This window comes from Triticum aestivum, chromosome 2D (genome assembly GCF_018294505.1).
Source record: "Triticum aestivum cultivar Chinese Spring chromosome 2D, IWGSC CS RefSeq v2.1, whole genome shotgun sequence".
NCBI lineage: Eukaryota > Viridiplantae > Streptophyta > Magnoliopsida > Poales > Poaceae > Triticum > Triticum aestivum.
Window position 1 is genome coordinate 483,004,874 of NC_057799.1, and position 16,614 is coordinate 483,021,487.

At 51.9% G+C, this 16,614-nt stretch overlaps 1 protein-coding gene across 1 annotated transcript; it reads right to left on the reverse strand.

Moving 5' to 3' along the window:
- Positions 1-5,008: 5,008 nt before the first annotated feature.
- LOC123053978 (auxin response factor 8) lies at positions 5,009-7,909 on the reverse strand. Its single transcript, XM_044477607.1, has 3 exons — positions 6,646-7,909; positions 5,489-6,486; positions 5,009-5,394 (listed from the first exon to the last, which is right to left on the reverse strand). The coding sequence occupies exons 1-3, from the start codon at positions 7,720-7,722 to the stop codon at positions 5,325-5,327; spliced, it is 2,145 nt and encodes a 714-aa protein (XP_044333542.1). The 5' UTR covers positions 7,723-7,909; the 3' UTR covers positions 5,009-5,324.
- Between the last annotated feature and the right edge of the window lie 8,705 nt (positions 7,910-16,614).

Sequence of the window (16,614 nt, forward strand, 5' to 3'; positions counted from 1 at the left end):
TTGAGCGAGGCCGGCTTGTCCCTCACCTCGAGGATGGTCTTGCGGTCCGGGAGGGAGACGGGCGGGATCCGGCGGAGGCGGGCGGCCTGGAGGAACTCGGTGTGCTTGAGGTCGTTGTGCTGGGCGAGGAAGACGGCGGCGGAGAGCGGGTAGGGGCGGCCGGGCTGCTTGGAGGCGAAGGCGGTGGGGAGGTTGGCCGGGAAGGTGTAGTCGTCGCCGAAGAGGACGTCGTCGCCGTTGAAGATGATCTTGTCCAGGTCGCCGCGGGCGGCGTAGTCCCGGAGCACGGCCAGGGGATCCATGGCCACGCCGCCGAAGCTCTGCTTTGGCTTGGCTTCTCGCTGGATCTGGCGGCTATGGGGTTCTGCTCGCGTGCTTGGGTAGGCTCCAGGGAGCCGATTGCTTTTTTGGTTTTCATCTAAGGGTTCCTTTAAAATTACAGGGACTTGTTTGTAAATCTAGACAAATGCACCATCTAACGCCGTCTCAGTCGAGTCGTTATGCCACGTCGGCAAAATCTGGACCCACCTGTCATAAACATACTTAAAGCGCTCTAATCCGCCAGTCGGTGTTATTTGCAACAAGATTACACAAGATGCGGTGCTTTCTGTCAAAAAAAATGTAACCTAGTGTTTTCTGCAAACCAAGCCTTCAAACTGGTGGTTTCTTGCAATTTACTCCAATGGGCAGGAACTTAGGAGTAACATCACACACTCCAATACAAGTTTGCTTATGTGGCACATATTTAATGAAGAGAGGGGTGCTTGTGATAACTAGCTAAGTTATCGGAACATCACACACTCCAAGAAACAATGAGTCTATATCCTAATAAATACATCGCTGCATGACACTACATACATGTTCCTACCCACTATGGAGGTAGTAACATAGGCTAGGAAACTGTGTAGGTTACTAGCTTATGTTTCTGCCCATTGTGACCAGCCTTAGCAGTACTCCCTCTCATTCATATTTACTTGTCTTAAATTTGTTTAGACAGGCTATTTTTCACAGAGACCGTGGATGATGCTCCGAGGAAACAACTCAAATCCCAAAAGGACGAATAATGCAGTAGTAGCAGTAGTAACAAATTATACACGTCCATAATCCAGAGATTGACTGAAGCCAGCAGACCAGCCGTGGAGGGAACCGAGGATACGTTGCCATCATCAACTCGATTGATTAATGCGCGCTGCTCCCCGCGCACAAAAGACGGTGAGTGCGGCAGTGCCCGAGGCCGTTCGTGCGCATGGAGTCTTCCATTCCGCGCCCAACCGAGGCGAGGAGGCCTTGACAAACAAGAAGGCACGCTCTCCTCCCCTCCACTAGCTTCTCCCCGGGAACACCGCACCGAGCCCCGGCACCGGAGCAAGTCCCGCCGGTTTTCCGTGGCCGAAGCTCGTCGTCACGTACTACTCGGCCGGTCAAACCAGCATTTTTTACAAAAATGTTTATCAACAGGGCGTGCGTTGGGGCGTGCGCGCGTGCAGGCGTCGGGATCGGCGAGGCCGTGCATGCAGTGTCGATCGATCCTACATCGATCGCGATGTTTCCATGTCTCCCTGCTGTTGCTGTGTGGGCACTGAAAGCAAGGCGTACTACTAGCTGGCTTTTCTATTTGGCTAGGCCAGCTAGATGCGTTGCGGTGCCCGCGGATGGGCTGTGGAGTGGTGCTGGGCTCAAAATTGGAACCCCACGTTATCGTGTTGCGTCCATAGGTTGCATGGTTTAGGATCGCTAGGTATAGGATGCTACGAGGATTGTTGCATGCGCAGGGTAGACGCGCTGGAGACAGAGTTGCGTGGAGTGACTTCCTGGGGAGGAGGACAGCGCCACTACTGCGCTTAATAGTGCATTTACTATAAGCTTATTAATCATGATCATCACAAGGACACAAGCACTGTCTTAGTGCCTACGGTAGTACTGTTCAGGTTTCGCGGGAGAAGTTGTAGTACTGGTAGTAGTATTCTTCTAAGAGAAAAAAAATCACCGGTTGGTTTTGTAGGTTCCTTGCCATATGGCAAGCAAACGTACCACCGTCTCCTCTCCCCCCATAGTAGTACTCCTATATTCTAGTATCACTTTCTTGGCACCTCGCCGGTGAGACGCGGGCGGGAAAAGAGTGACATTGCCCGTGCGACGGTGAAGGCGGGGAGAGCTGCGGGGTCAACGTGGGGGGACAGGCGTCAGATGGCGCCCCACACGAAGCGGCGGAACATTCGCTCGCCCAGTCTGCCCGCCTGCCTGCCGCTCTCGTCACCGCGGCATCACCCACCTGCTACACCCTCGCCGACGGGATGCCAATTAATTAGTGCTCGAGGCGAGGCGAGGCGAGGCGAGGCAGGGAGGCCGGCCCGGCATGGTGCAGTGTGCCACGGCGCCCCCACCGCGCCCTCGCCTCGCTGACTTCTTGACTCTCTCTCTCCCGCGCGTGCTGACTTCTCTCCCGTCATGTGGTGCAGCGCGCTGGCTAGCTAGCTGTCCTTGTGCGTGCGTGCGTGTGTCGCTTGGCTCAGCCCGACACGCCGGGCCGCACGCCCCGCGATCGCACCTGCGCACCGCACCGCACCCCACCGACGCCAACCTTTCTTTATCTCTCATGTCATCTCATCTCTCTGCTCCTGCTCGATCGATATCCTCTGCCTTCATTTTGTTGATCAATGGAGTGGATGTGAATTATATGGTTCGACCGACGTCAATCTGCAAGCATCACCGACCCGCCCCTCGTTTCAAGGGAAAGCAACCGGCCGGCGGCAGACAGGAACGGGTGCACGCACCGGCACCGGCGAGAAAAGGGATACTAGAAAGAAACATTACCGTCAGCAGACAGACCGCGACCAACCGGGGCATACGGGCACCAGCAAGCACCGCGGACAAAATCCGTGGTTATTTCAAGTGACAAGGACCCTTCAACCGCGCAGTAGTACATAGAATGCACTTGCTTTGCCATTTGCAGCGGTGGCTTGGACGCGTCGCTCACCCACGGCGCCACGACGCAGAGGTGAATGAAAGTTTTCCCCAAGGATCTGTGTCGATCACGTCCCGTGCCGGCCTCTGTATGTGGTTTGGAACGGAGAAGCGTGCGAACATGGCCTCTCTAGCTACCTCATCGGAAGAGGCTGTTAGTACCGTATTCAGTTTGTCTAATTCACATATAGATGTTTTTTAAAAATATCACATCTAAGCTTCCACAAATATATAATGCAGCAGCAAGAAATAAAAGAAAAATAAAACAAAAAAATACCACAAACAGAGTGGACATCAGTTTAGATGTAGCATAACTTTGTTACATCTAGATGTGTCCTAGGCAGACCCGCTACTGTATTCTGATGGTGGTTTGGGTCCCGTTCCATTGACCGGCATAGTTTTGCAATCCCGATGGACAAGCCAAGCAGTTAAGTCCACGATTAATTAGTACCCCTAGCACGTACTACAAGCCCGACACTTGCGGCAGCAAGCGTGGCAACTTGTTGCACTGGAAGTCCTAAACTTGGCTACCAAACCCGCCCCTTGACCCGCCATCATGCCCATCCCGAAATCGCTCTGCGTACGATCAAACTACACACGGTCTTCTACTCTTCTTACGAACAGGAACGGAAAAGTGAATCATCGTAAGTGTAGCAGAGCAGCCCTGTTTCCATCCATTTCCCTCGGGAGCATTGCTACACGTACGACAGAATATCTACGATTTCTGTACGAAGTAGTATGGCCACCATTCATCAATGCTGGCTCAAGGCAAGTTCACGGTGGATTACACTATCGTATCAAATCGGATAAGCTTTCATCGTACATGAGGCACTTCCGTTCCCTCGGCGCCAAGCTCCTCGTCCCAGCTGATTAAACAATTTTTTTTTAACCGGTCGACGGCCTGTAGCGACGTCCGTTCGTCCGCCCATGGCTCCTCTGTTCCAGATTCCAGCGCACCACCCCGACCAGTCCGCCCATCCCCGTCGGCGTCAGATCGAACGTGAACCGCCGGACAGCGGCTCGCCCCCTGCAAAAGCGCCTGTCCGAGTGATGGCGCGCATCTATCGCTCGCGGTGCAACATTCTTTCACCTTCCCCTGCGACTTGCCCGACCGATCTCACGGCCTTGCTTCGCCTCTTCTCCCTCCCCTCGCTCCTGCTGTCGTCTTCGTGGTGACAGGGACGTGGTCAAGAACACTTGCCGGACAAGCAAGACCGGCCGAGCGAGCCCGAAGCAATCCATCCCCTTGTCTCTTCCGGCGAACGGTCGACGTCCAACCCCCGGCCGAGCATACGTATTGTACCTGTACAGGCGGGGTGCAGTCGACAACCGTCGCTGACGACAGTGCTGATTGATTTTCAGATAGACGACGACGCGCTGATAAGAGCGAAGGAGGACGCAAAACACCAAAAGTTAGGCGCAGGCAACAGGATCGCGGATACGTGCGCCAGTGGGTACCTCTGTTTTCAGCAGTGCACAAAGGAAAGGAAATACTAGTACTAGTACTCCAACATCAGGAGAGGAGAGGAGAGGAGCAGTATATGCGCAGGGAATAATGGGTCGATGGGAGGTCAGGGTCCCGGTCGGCCGGTCACTGGCGCGGCGGTGCACTATTCTTTTGGTCGATCCGGTTAGATGAAACGTCCATCTCATCATCTCATAGAGTATTGTCTCCCCGCGCCAAAATGGGCAGGCAGCGGAGTTATGTTCGCCACTGCGAGCGAAGGACATGGCATGGCATGGAGGACCCGGACCTGGAGCCGTTAATGCACTGCCCCATGCCCAGCCCGGAGCAGAGCAGAGATACGTACGCCGCCAGTATGAGACGCCCGGAGGCAAGAGCCGGAGCCAGTGACTCAGAATCGGCAGGGCAGGGAGGACGAGTAGTAAATGTTCTCGAGGCAACATCGCACAAATTTCATTTAAGCCTGCGACCTGCATGATGATGAGCTTGTCCCTCTGGTCTGGTGGACCGGTTGGCGCGCGCGCACACACACCGGCCAGGCGCCAAAGAGCATTCAATTCTCTGACGGACTCAGCGAAATAAAAAGAGGAGATCCGCGGCATGCCATGGCAGCCGGCAAGTACGTTACATTCGATGATGATCATGAAAGGTGTCCAGAGGGGAGTGGTGCTGCTGCCACATTGATTTGGTTTGTTTTGCAGCTCCTACGGCTACGGCGACGGGAAAATGAAAGGGAAATGAGCTACTAACTCGGGAAGAAACCAACCACAGCTTGCAGTTCAGCTGTACACGCAGGGGGCACTTGGTCCGGCTTATTGCTCGCTAATGACGACTTGGAATGGCCGGCCACCTAAGTTATTCGGCTAATGATGATTGTCCGCTGCTTCATTCATTCTCAGCCCCCTATGTTGTCGCTGCCGGCGTCCGTCAGGATCGTCAGCCTCCGGGCCGATTTCACGAACGCGCTGCAAATTCAACATCACGTCTCAGCTCAAGAATTCATTCATGACGAGTGATCAATGATTTCAAGTGGAGTTTGGCATTGTGCATGCTGCTCACCTGAAAGGCTCATCGCCGATGTGCTTCACCTCGCCGGCGGCGCTGCGGTAGAGCACGTGGTTCCTCAGTTCAGCGCACTCCATGCCGAACATCTCCGACATGCGCCCGTACAGCTCCTCGAACGACCCCAGCGCCGACAGGTCCAGGATGCGCCCCACGGCGTCCGACTCCACGAACACCTTGCACTGCCCGGGCTCCAGCCCCAGCAGCTCCGGCGCCGCCTGGCCGCTGCTGTCCCCGAACCACTGCAGCCTCCAGGAGGACGTGTTGTTGTTGCTTGGGCTGCCCTGGATCACGCCGGAGCCCGACCCGGAGCCCTCCGAGAGGTTGGGCGCCTTCTCCACGTCCCAGTTGGGCGAGCCGCACCCGCCGGCCACCGGCGAGGTGGCCGCGTCGCCGCCGGCGCTGCTGGACTTCATCTGCTCCTCGGTCAGTATCGCCTGCCCGAAGAGCAGCAGGGTCGGCGCCGGCTTGACGTCGCCGCCGCCGGCCTTCTTTGTCGGAGCGCGCGTCGTGATGTTGTCGTCTTCGCGGGCGGGCGAGGTGCCGATCGTCAGGTCGGTGCTGATCGTTCTTGGTGCGCGAGGAGCGACGTGGTCGGCGGCGGGGCGGCGGACGGCGCCGCCCGCGTAGAGCAGGCTCGACTGCAGGTTGCTGAGGTGGAGATCCGAAAAGGACGGACCGAATTGCGCATGCCTGGCTCCCTGTATCCCTGCGAGAGGAGCACCATTGCTGTCCGGGAAGGGGAAGAATGGGAAGCTGTGGTGCAGGAGCTGGTCCTGCTGATGGTGGTGGCCGTGGTTGGGCGGGAACGGCGGCGGCGGCGGGTGGAAGAGCTGCCCCTCGAAGGGGAAGTCGGCGTAGGACGGGATCCGCGGCTTCTTGCGCGGCGGCGAGAAGGACGGCAGGTGGAGGTTGGGCATGCTCGACACCAGCTCCACCAGCCACGGGCACACGCGCTTCACGTTCTGGAGCAGCTCCGGCTCGTCCCAGGTCACCTGCGAATGAGTTCATGGAGGAATCCGATTATTAATCATCGATTTGGCACCATATATGCCATATGGTCCCATGGCATTGAGAGTTGCCATGTGGTCGATGGTCTGGAAGCTAGTCCGTTCGTTCAAGAGAATCTCCAGAGTGTGGCGTGCGGTGCGTACCTGGAGGAGCCGCCAGGGCGACTGCGGCCAGCGGCTGGGGTCGGCGGCGTGGATGCCGGCGACGGTGCCCATGAACCAGCTGATCCGCGACGAGTCCTCGGTCTCGAACGCCATCTTGAAGCGCATGCCGGGGCACCACTGCACCTGCATGGCCGCCCTGACCGCGCCCGCGCGCACGCAGAACTCCGGGGTGCTCGCCCGCGGGTAGTACACCACCTCGAACGGCTGCCCGGCGGCGGCCAGCCTCGCCGCCGCGACCACGTCCTCGGCGGGGACCTTCCCCTTGGCGGTGGCCGCGCCGCCGTCGCCGGAGCTGGCATTGCCGCGCATCAGGCCCCTGTAGTGGTCCCACCCGGAGTGGCCCTCGTCGCAGAAGACGCGCTTGGCGCGGCGGATGCCGACGTGGACCTCGCCGCCCTCGCTGCGCAGGAAGACGATGGAGTCGCCGGCGAGGAGCTTCTTCTGGTTCACGAAGTTGCTCCATCCCGTGGTGAGCAGGTGGCGGCGCGGGGTGCCCCGGTAGATGTGGCGGAACTTGAACTCGTCCCCGTGCACGTCCTTGACGATGATGCTCTGCACCGGCGGCTCCGAGCTGTAGTCGAGCGGCGGGAAGATGGTCTCGGCGCAGAAGCGGGGCACCGAGAAGCCGCCGCCGTTGTTGGCGTCGGACTGCGTGAGCGTCTTGGCGAAGGAGGCCGGCTTGGGGCGGTCGTCCTGAAGCGCCCGCCCTTCGGCGGCGGCGTCGCCCACGTCGACCGCCGGCTCGCCCTGGCGGAGCGGGGCGAGGCGGATCTTGGCGAAGACCTCGTCGGTCTGCGGGTCGGCCATGAAGCGCACGGCGGAGACGCGGCAGGGGAGGAGGGCCGGCACGCGCGCGGCGGACAGGTCGACGGTGGCGGCGGCCTGCTCTGCGTGGCCCTGCGGGAAGTAGTAGACGGCGGCGCCGACGGGCGGCACGGTGCACATGCTCCCCGCGCAGGCCAGCCAGAGCTGCGGGTCGACGGAGCGGGGCGCGTCCTCGCCGCCGCCGCCGCCGCCGCCGCCCGCCGGGCACGACAGCTCGGTGAAGGTGAGCATCCTGCCTCCCTTCCCTCGCAACGACGCCGTAGGCTGGTGCTGCCGCTGCCGATGGACGGTGAGACCAAGTAAAAGAGGAGGACTGGGTGGAGTGAGTGGGGGGATGGAGTTCCGTTGCGGTTGCAGGGGCGCGGGCGGTTCGGGCCGGAGTTAGCGGGGCTCCCACGGTAAACAGGGGGGGAGTAACAAACCTCCACGGGCCCCGTGGCTTCTTATAAGTGTGCCGTTGGTTGCATCCGTCCATCGAATCGCTGGGAGGGGAGGGGAGGGGGAAGCGGGACATGGACGCCGGCCGGGTTTGCCGTGCGACGCTCTCAACTCACTCAACCGGGACATGCGGGTCGGGGCTTCATCTGCTCGCCAGTACACACCGTACATGCAACACAATATCTTGGACTCAGCTGACTAGGGCCTTCTTCTGCATAACCGCTTGCTTGCTAATAGTTCTAGATAAGAGGACTGTGGCCGGCCTTAGATCTGAGACCCTAAAGTTACGGTGTTTTCTTCTTTTTAGAATAACGTTCGATCTGTTTATTCAGGGAATTCAGGGGTTTCAGTTTTTCTTTCTTTCTTTTTTGGAAAAACTCTGAAGTTTTATTCATTGGAAACATCGTTTATGAGGATCGGTATAATTTTCAGTTAAAGGGCTTCTCAAACCAATCACAAAGTCAAAGAAAATCTAGCTAATCTAACGAGCTAGTGAGCAGCTTTATTTTCTTCCCTATTAAAATGTTCGAATCTAGTAACATGAAACTCACAAGCAGATCGATCCGGTCCGGTGCAGGAGTGGAAGGCCGCGGACCAGGCGGTGGCGACGGCGACCGATCCGGTGACGAGATCCGCAGCTGCGAAGGTCGCGGAGATTTGTCGGAAGAAAGCAGACTTGGAGCAGAGGAAGCTGGCGCGGTGCATCTTCGAAGAGGCCACGCTGGAGGAGAGAGCAAGGATGCCCCCATTTCCGCTCTCGCCGCCGTCGGAGTTCGTGATTTGGGCAAGGGCGGAGGCGAAATCGAGCGAACTACGGCGGGCGCTTCGGTGGGAGTGCATCCTGGGTGTGCTGCCACCGAGCGCATGAGGACTGCGGCGAGGAGCGGGGTTCACACCAACCCCCTGCCTTGCCGCGGCGCACTCGAGCCGCCGTGGTTTGGTGACCGCGGCGAGGTTCCTTCTGGCATTCGTTCAAGGTCACGCGAGGGGGTTTGTATCCCTGAGAATCAGATGCCTGCTGTGGTTCATCAATTCGAGAGACAGGTGATTGTTAGGCGGAGCTTATGCTCAGAGAATCAGGGGCTCTCGCCGTCGGCGATGCGCACGCTGCCGGAGTTGGGGGATTTTCCCCCTGTGATTCAAACGGGATTGCCCATGCGGAGTGGCGTGGGCCCTACTGCCACGTCGCTCCCACCAATCAAGTGCAGAAGGGTGAAGACGCCTTTGGAGTTTACGCCTTCTACCCAGGACGACGCGGATGAGGCTATATCTAGGGTTTTTGGACAGCTTTGGTCCATTCCCTCCCCTCCCCGCCGCCATCCCCATCCTCGTCCCCCGAGCCGAACTGCTTCCACCTTGGGATGGCTCCGGAAGGATCTAGTTCGTGCTGGTAGCTTCTCCCCATCTGACTTGTTCCCAGTCAAAAAACTCCGGCCCTTTGACCCTCCACCGATACAACTCAAGATCGTCAGAGAAGGGATCGGAGGTGGTTCCAAATCCTTTGCTCAGGTGGTTGCTATGGCGGACAAGGGCGCGCCAAGCGGAGTGCAGAAGCAATGTGCTCCACCCCCGCAGAAGAACCCAGCTCGTCGACAAGGGGCCGGTGGGGCGCGTCCCAATCCCGCTGCCCCCCTCCCAAAGGCGCTGCCCCTCCCCAACAAGCCCTGGCTGTGCCTCCGCCATCGGCTCCGCCTGCCCCGCTCGTCCAGATCCTCGACGAGCGGTACAAAGACATGGTATGTTTTAACTGTGGCGGTCCTGGTCATTACGTTGGTAATTGCATTCAAAAGAAGATCTGTTTCATCTGCGGATTGGAAGGCCACAACGTCAACAACTGCGCTGCCTGGGCACAACCCCATCCAGTGGCCACTTTCTTTGGAAGCTCGGCCCTGGGGTTAGGGTTCTATCATATTGATGCGCCAGTGGGACGTGAGGCAAATTGGCTCATTTTCAGGAACTGTGGAGAGGTTTGGGTGATGAAAGGAGAGATCAACAAGGCGGATCTGATCAAGAACCTGTCAGGCATCTTTTGCAAGAACAAGAACTGGTCCTGGCAAGTCAGGCAGCTATCAGATAAAAAATTCCTGGTCAGATTCCCCCTGGAAGGATGTAGAAGAGCTAATTGAGTTTCCAGCCTTTGATCTGCCTATAGATGGAGTTTCAGTGTCTGTGGAGAAATGGACTGGTGCGACTGACCCCTTCAGCGAGCTGACTGAAGCCTGGGTGATCGTAGAAGGCCTGTCATCCAAGTGGTGCACATGGAAAGTTCTATCACAGATCGCTTCGTGCTTTGGGATCCTGGTGGACGTGGACTGGAACGGTCTAATGAAGAGCTTCTATGAGAAAGTGAGGATTAATATTGCTTGCAGAAACCCAGCAAAAATACCCTTTGAACGGATCATGGAAATGAGGAAAAAGCTGTACATTCTGTCTTTCGCAGTGGAAGGATTCGAGCAAATTGGTGCTGATGATCCCAATGATGACAATGGTCCTACTGACATAGCTGTGGACGAGGATAACAAGGATTTTGAAGATGAGGAAACTAACAAGGATATCCTTGATGATGGAGAAGAACCTATCAATGATTTGGACCTGGCCAACAGGGCTAATAAAGTGAAATCTCCAGTTGGGAAACAAAAGAACAATGAGGACAGTGTTTCATTCCATCCTGCTATTCTGGTTGAGGCTTGCATTCCTCCTGTGAGAATGGACAAAGTGACAGATGAAAAACCACAAGTGCAGGATGTTTACTCTGCAATACCTTTCTCTGATGCTGTCAAGGTTTTAAGTACTCCGAGCATTGAGATCCGTGACATATCTACTCCTTCTGCTGTAGCTGGGGGGTATTGTGTAACTCCCCCGATGTCTAGTCAGAAAAATACTGCTCTGAGTTACTGAAGGAATTAGATGATGCTGAATCTGATACTGCTAGTGATGCTGCTGATTCTGAAGAGGAGATGGGCACTTTGGATGCATCTGTGGTCAGTGATCTGCAACTAATGGCCCTGTTGGAAAATCTGCCTCTTCCCAATGAGCAACCGGCTAACAAAAACAAGTGGGGCCCAGTGATTGCTGCAAGGCCAAGCACCAGAGCTCAGAACAGGCAAAACATCATGGAGAAGGCTGCTACGTACAAAATGAAAAAGAACCTGGAGGTCCCCACCACTTTCAAAAGTAAGTCTTTTACTTCTGAATCTACATCTAATTTGGAGGCGTATGCTTCTGCTGTTAACATAAGAATTGGGGATGATGACAAAGAAAAGAAACAGATCATTGATGACTTAGTTAGAGATGAAACTGAAAAGTGCTTAGTTTTTGCTTCACAAAACCCTGAGATATCTTTACCTGACAGTTTAGACACTGACATTTATAAGGAAAATGGAGTTTGTACTCCTGATAGTGGCATCCCAGACAATAACACATCAGGGGGCACTGCTGATGCTGTTTTTGTCTCTGGGAATGCAGTAAGAGGTGGACTTTTTAGTCTGACACACCCTTTTAAAATCTCATGATTGGTGTCTTTTGGAATATTAGAGGTTTAGGCCAAAAAGGTAAACTTCAGTGCCTGTCTGATTTGGTAAATAAATATAAACCTGATTTTTTAGGTTTTCACGAGATTAAGAGAGAGACTTTGTCAGATTCCTTCCTTAATACTTTAGCTGGTTCCACTGCTTATGAGTGGAATATACTCCCTGCAGTGGGCACTGCTGGTGGTATCCTTGTGGGTACTAAGTCTAACTTTTTTGAGGTCCTAGATGTAAATATGAAGAAATACTGTATTAGTGTTACCTTGAAAAATAAGAATGATGGTTTCTGTTGGCACCTGGTGGTGGTGTATGGTACATCCTATGTTGTAGACAAAGTAGATTTTATTGCAGAATTGCATGAGAGCATGGAGGGCTTATGCTATCCAGTTTTATTTGGGGGTGATTTTAATCTAATTAGGGAGGCTAAGGAAAAAACCTCAGGCAATATCAATAATTCTTGGGCATTTCTGTTTAATTACTGGATCAACAAATGGGTATTAATGGAATATAAGCTGTCAAACAGGGTCTTTACCTGGTGTAATAACCAAGATAAACCCATTTTTGCTACCATTGACAGAGTTTTCTCTGCTACTAGCTGGGATAACCATTTCCCACTTACATCTCTATGTGCCCTACCAAGGGTTGGGAGTGATCATGCTCCCATCTTGCTAGACTCCGGGGTAGGAGCACACAACCCAGCTAGACCTTTTAAATTTGAAAAATGGTGGATTGGGCAGCCTGATTTTCAGGCATTAGTTGAAAAAATTTGGGCCACACCTTCCCCTTTCACCTCTGCTATTGAGACCTGGCAATTTAAGACTAAACTCTTTAGGAAACTGGTGAAAGGCTGGAGCATTAACATTGAAGCTGCTATGAAAAAGAAGAAAAAAGAGCTTCTTCAGGAATTTGATATTCTAGACATCTTCTCTGAACAAAACAGAATTAATAGTGAGGATATCCTCAGAATGAAACAAATCAAGGAGGAACTTCATGAGATTTGGAGGAAAGAAGAAACTGCCATGTGGCAGAGATCTAGGGATAGGAAAATTAAAGAGGGAGATAGAAATACAGCATACTTCCATGTTGTTGCTAACCAACGGAGGAGGAAAAATCAGTTGTCTGTCTTGGAAGGCCCTAATGGACCTGTATACTCTACCAAGGATATGCTGGAAGTGGCAACTAACTTTTATAAAAACCTTTTTGGGTTTGAACCGAAACCTAACATTCACCTGGATGACCAGTTTTGGTCTGAGAGGAACGTGTGACTGAAGCTGAAAATGATATATTAGAAAGGCCTTTTTCAGAAGAGGAAATTAGGGAAGCAATTATGGGCTCATATGCCAATGGAACCCCCGGGCCTGATGGTCTGTCCTTCATATTTTACCAACACTTTTGGGAAATTATTAAAGGGGGCTTTATGGCACTTGTGAGGGACTTTGAGAGAGGATCTCTGGATATCCAGAGGCTAAACTACTCTATAGTCACTCTCATTCCTAAAGAGCCAGACGCCAAGAATATGAAAAAAAATTAGACCTATTTGTTTAAGCAATTGCTCTGTGAAGATCTTTAGTAAAGCGATGACAAATAGGGTTTCCCCTATAGGCCATAGGCTGCTGGCCCCTTGCCAGTCTGCTTTTGTGAGAGGCAGATTTATACTTGAAAGTGTGGTAACTGCCCATGAGGCTATTCATGAAGTTCATAAATCTAGAGAACCTGGGCTTGTTCTCAAATTAGATTATGAGAAAGCATATGATCGTGTCAATTGGGATATCCTAGTGGAGATGTTAACTTCCAGGGGCTTTGGCCCTAAGTGGATAAGGTGGAACTTATCAATTCTTAAACAAAGCTCCTTATGTGTTAAAATTAACGATGTTCTAGGTCCTTATTTTGTGGGTGGGGGGGGGGGAGGGCTGAAACAAGGAGACCCTAGTTCCCCCATGCTATTCAATTTGGTGGCGGATGTATTCTCTCGAATGCTAATGAAGGCCGTCAATAGCAATATTATATCTGGGATTGTTCCCCATATCATCCTGCGTGGTCTTATCTGCTTGCAATATGCAGATGACACGATATTGTTTCTTAACCCTAACCCTAAGTATGTAAAAAACTTAAAGTGGTTGCTTGCTTGTTTTGAAAACCTTTCTGGGTTGAAAATTAACTATGATAAGTGTGAAGTAGTGCCAATAAATATGAGTGATGATGAGGCCAAACTGTTATCCCAAATTTTCTGCTGTAAGATGGGAGATTTCCCTCTCAAATACTTGGGGGTCCCACTTCACTATCTTAAACTAAGAAGGGAGGATATCCAGTACATTATAGATAAAATCATTAAAAGGATTTGTGGTTGGAAGGGGAGGCTTCTCAGCTATGAGGCAAAACTTGTATTACTTAAAGCCTGTATCACTAGCATTCCAATGTACTTGATGTCTGTGATAAAATTCCCTAAATGGGCTATAAATGCCATCACATCATAGATGGCACACTTCTTCTGGGGTGACCAAGGAGAAGAACACAAATATCATCTTGCTAAATGGGGGCTGATTTCTCAGAAGAAGGAGTTTGAGGGCCTGGGGATCCCCAACTTAAGAGAGTTCAACATGGCCTTGCTAGCTTCTTGAGCAAAAAGATACTTCGCAAACCATGACAATGATTGGGGTAGAGTAATTGATCATAAATATAGAACTGATAAACCTAACTTGCTTTGGGCCAAACAAGGTGTAGGGTCGCCCTTTTGGAAAGGGGTGACCTGGGCTTTTGAGGGCATTAGACCTTTTTTCAGATGGAATTTGGGCAAAGGGGACAAAATCAGTTTCTGGGACGACACTTGGGCTGGGGATTCTTCCCTGAAAACTCAATTTTGGGAGGTGTATGAAATTTTTCAACAACAGAAATGTATGGTAGCTGAGGTGTGGGATGGTACCAATTTGAAACTCACCTTTAGTAGATGTGTGGATGCTGGTTTTATGGGTAGATGGTATGACCTGATTCAGGTAATTTCTACTAAAACCCTAACTGATGAGGAGGACCAGCCTGTCTGGCTTTTGGAGCCATCTGGAATTTATTCTGTTAAATCCTTCTACAACATGATAAACTGGGGAGGGGTTTCTACCCCGATTTGGAAAAATTTCTGGAAAATTGTTGTTCCCAACAAATACTTGGTCTTTTTGTGGTTAGCCTATAATAACAAAATTCTTACCAGAGACAACTTAAGCAAAAGAAGGGTGGCTGAGAACTTGAATTGTTTGTTCTGCAATGAAAATGAAACTGTTCACCATTTATTCTTTGATTGCATAGTAGCTAAGCAAATTTGGCTCGATGTAGCTGATGCTTTTGGTTTTAATATCCCAAAAAATATGACTAAACTATCTTCCTTTTGGAAACTGAACAACAAAAGATATGTGATTAACATTGCTTGTGTTGCCTCCATCTGGGGGATTTGGACTATGCGTAACGATATGTGTTTCCAGGGTATGCCATGGACAAGTACCCGAGCGGTGTTGGGGCGGATCAGCTCGTCTCTACATCAATGGAAGATCCTGTGCAAGGGCGATCAATCGGTGCTGCTCCGACGCTGCCTCCTACTCCTGGACCGACGAAGAGGCGAGCTACTCAGGATCGCTTGGGCTGGGAGCTGAGAGCGTGCTCAAAAAGGACCCGGGGCGGGAGCGTGCTGAAGGCCCGTTCGGGGTGATACCGATGGTTCATTCTTTCCACCCCGCATGTGCGCTGATGAACTTCTAGAGTGTGTGGGTTTTGAAACTGCCCTGCGCGGTGCTGAATGAGGTCTACTTTTATGTTTTGCGGTGTAGGTGTTGCCTAATACTGTCTGGTTTGCCACTCCTGGTGAACCCGAATGCTTGTTAACAGTCTGGGACTTTTGTTGTGCCCCGTTTTTAATAAAAGTGGGGTGGGGGGAAACCCCTTTTGATAAAAAAACTCACAAGCAAAATGAAAACAATCCTCAAAAATTGCCGTGGCCGCACCTGCCGACCATCCTCCATCCTTCATGGTTTCAATCACCTCCAGATTGTCTGAATTAATAATAAGACGATTGCACCCCATCTTTTGCGCAAGTGTTATACCGAATTTGAGAGCCATAGCTTTGGCCGTGAGGACATCCGTGCAACAATGTATCTTCCAATCAATCATCAATCCCCCCCGCCCGCGCGATAAATCTACCTTTGTTCTGTCTTAGTACCGCCCCCATCGTGCCCCTAAGCAAGTCATGGTCAAAAGAAGCATCAACATTAAGTTTAATAAAACCCAATGAAGGGCACGACCAGTCCCCCCTTTTCATAGAAACCTTTGGAGAGGAGTCAGTAACAAAGTTGGTCGTAAGAGTTAGTATCCTCATAGAAATCTAGGTCGCATTCTGAGTTGTCTTATGTACCAACTTTCATCTTTCCCATCATAAGTACCAGGCTGAGATAGCAATCATTTCACGCACATTCTGATGACCCACAATACACAGTTGTTGTTCCATCATAAGAAGTAAATACTCCAGCACCGCTTCACTAGCACGATCAACTTCACATGCTTTTTCAATAATATCATCCATCCCAACCTTTCCCAAACCTCCCTTGCTCTGTTGCAGAGAAATGGCAGGTGCTTCGTATCTTCTGGGCCAACCTAGCAAGCAGGTGCTTCGTATATCTCATAAACTTAGCAAAAGTAGGAACTTTCAATGTGTCGGTTACATGCAATGAAACTCTAAGGTTCGAAATAGCTTGTAAGAAGGACGAATAGAGTTCATCATTTGAAGGTGGCCTAACAACTTTAGGGTAAGGAAGAGTTTTCTCCGATTTACCTTTCTATTTTTGTTTCTCTTTCTCCTTACATCTATGGTTATTTCTCGAAGCTTGAGTCATTTCACCTTTCGTTGGATAAGGTGGCTTAATCCTTTTTCCCACTCTAGGTTCTTCAGTTGTATCAGCTTCGGGGGAAGCTTCTTCTTCGTCATTATTATCGTTACCATCGACGGTTTCATCGTCGGGATCAACTTCTTTGTTATTCTCCCCTTCTACTTCGTTATCTTGTGTATCTTGTTGAACTGGCTCTTCTTGGTATGTGCCATTGTTGAGGAGTTCTTCATTCTTGAGCCTGACTTGACTCTCTCTCATCTTCAATGCTTTTTCCCTTTCATAACATTTCCGGTCCT

Excerpts from the sequence above, each read along its gene's own strand:
- LOC123053978 (XM_044477607.1), bottom strand. The coding sequence starts at position 7,722 with ATGCTCACCTTCACCGAGCTGTCGTGCCCGGCGGGCGGCGGCGGCGGC. Across the intron at positions 6,487-6,645 it reads CGCCCTGGCGGCTCCTCCAG|GTGACCTGGGACGAGCCGGA; the intron begins GTACGCACCGCA and ends ACTCATTCGCAG. Across the intron at positions 5,395-5,488 it reads ATCGGCGATGAGCCTTTCAG|CGCGTTCGTGAAATCGGCCC; the intron begins GTGAGCAGCATG and ends TTGAATTTGCAG.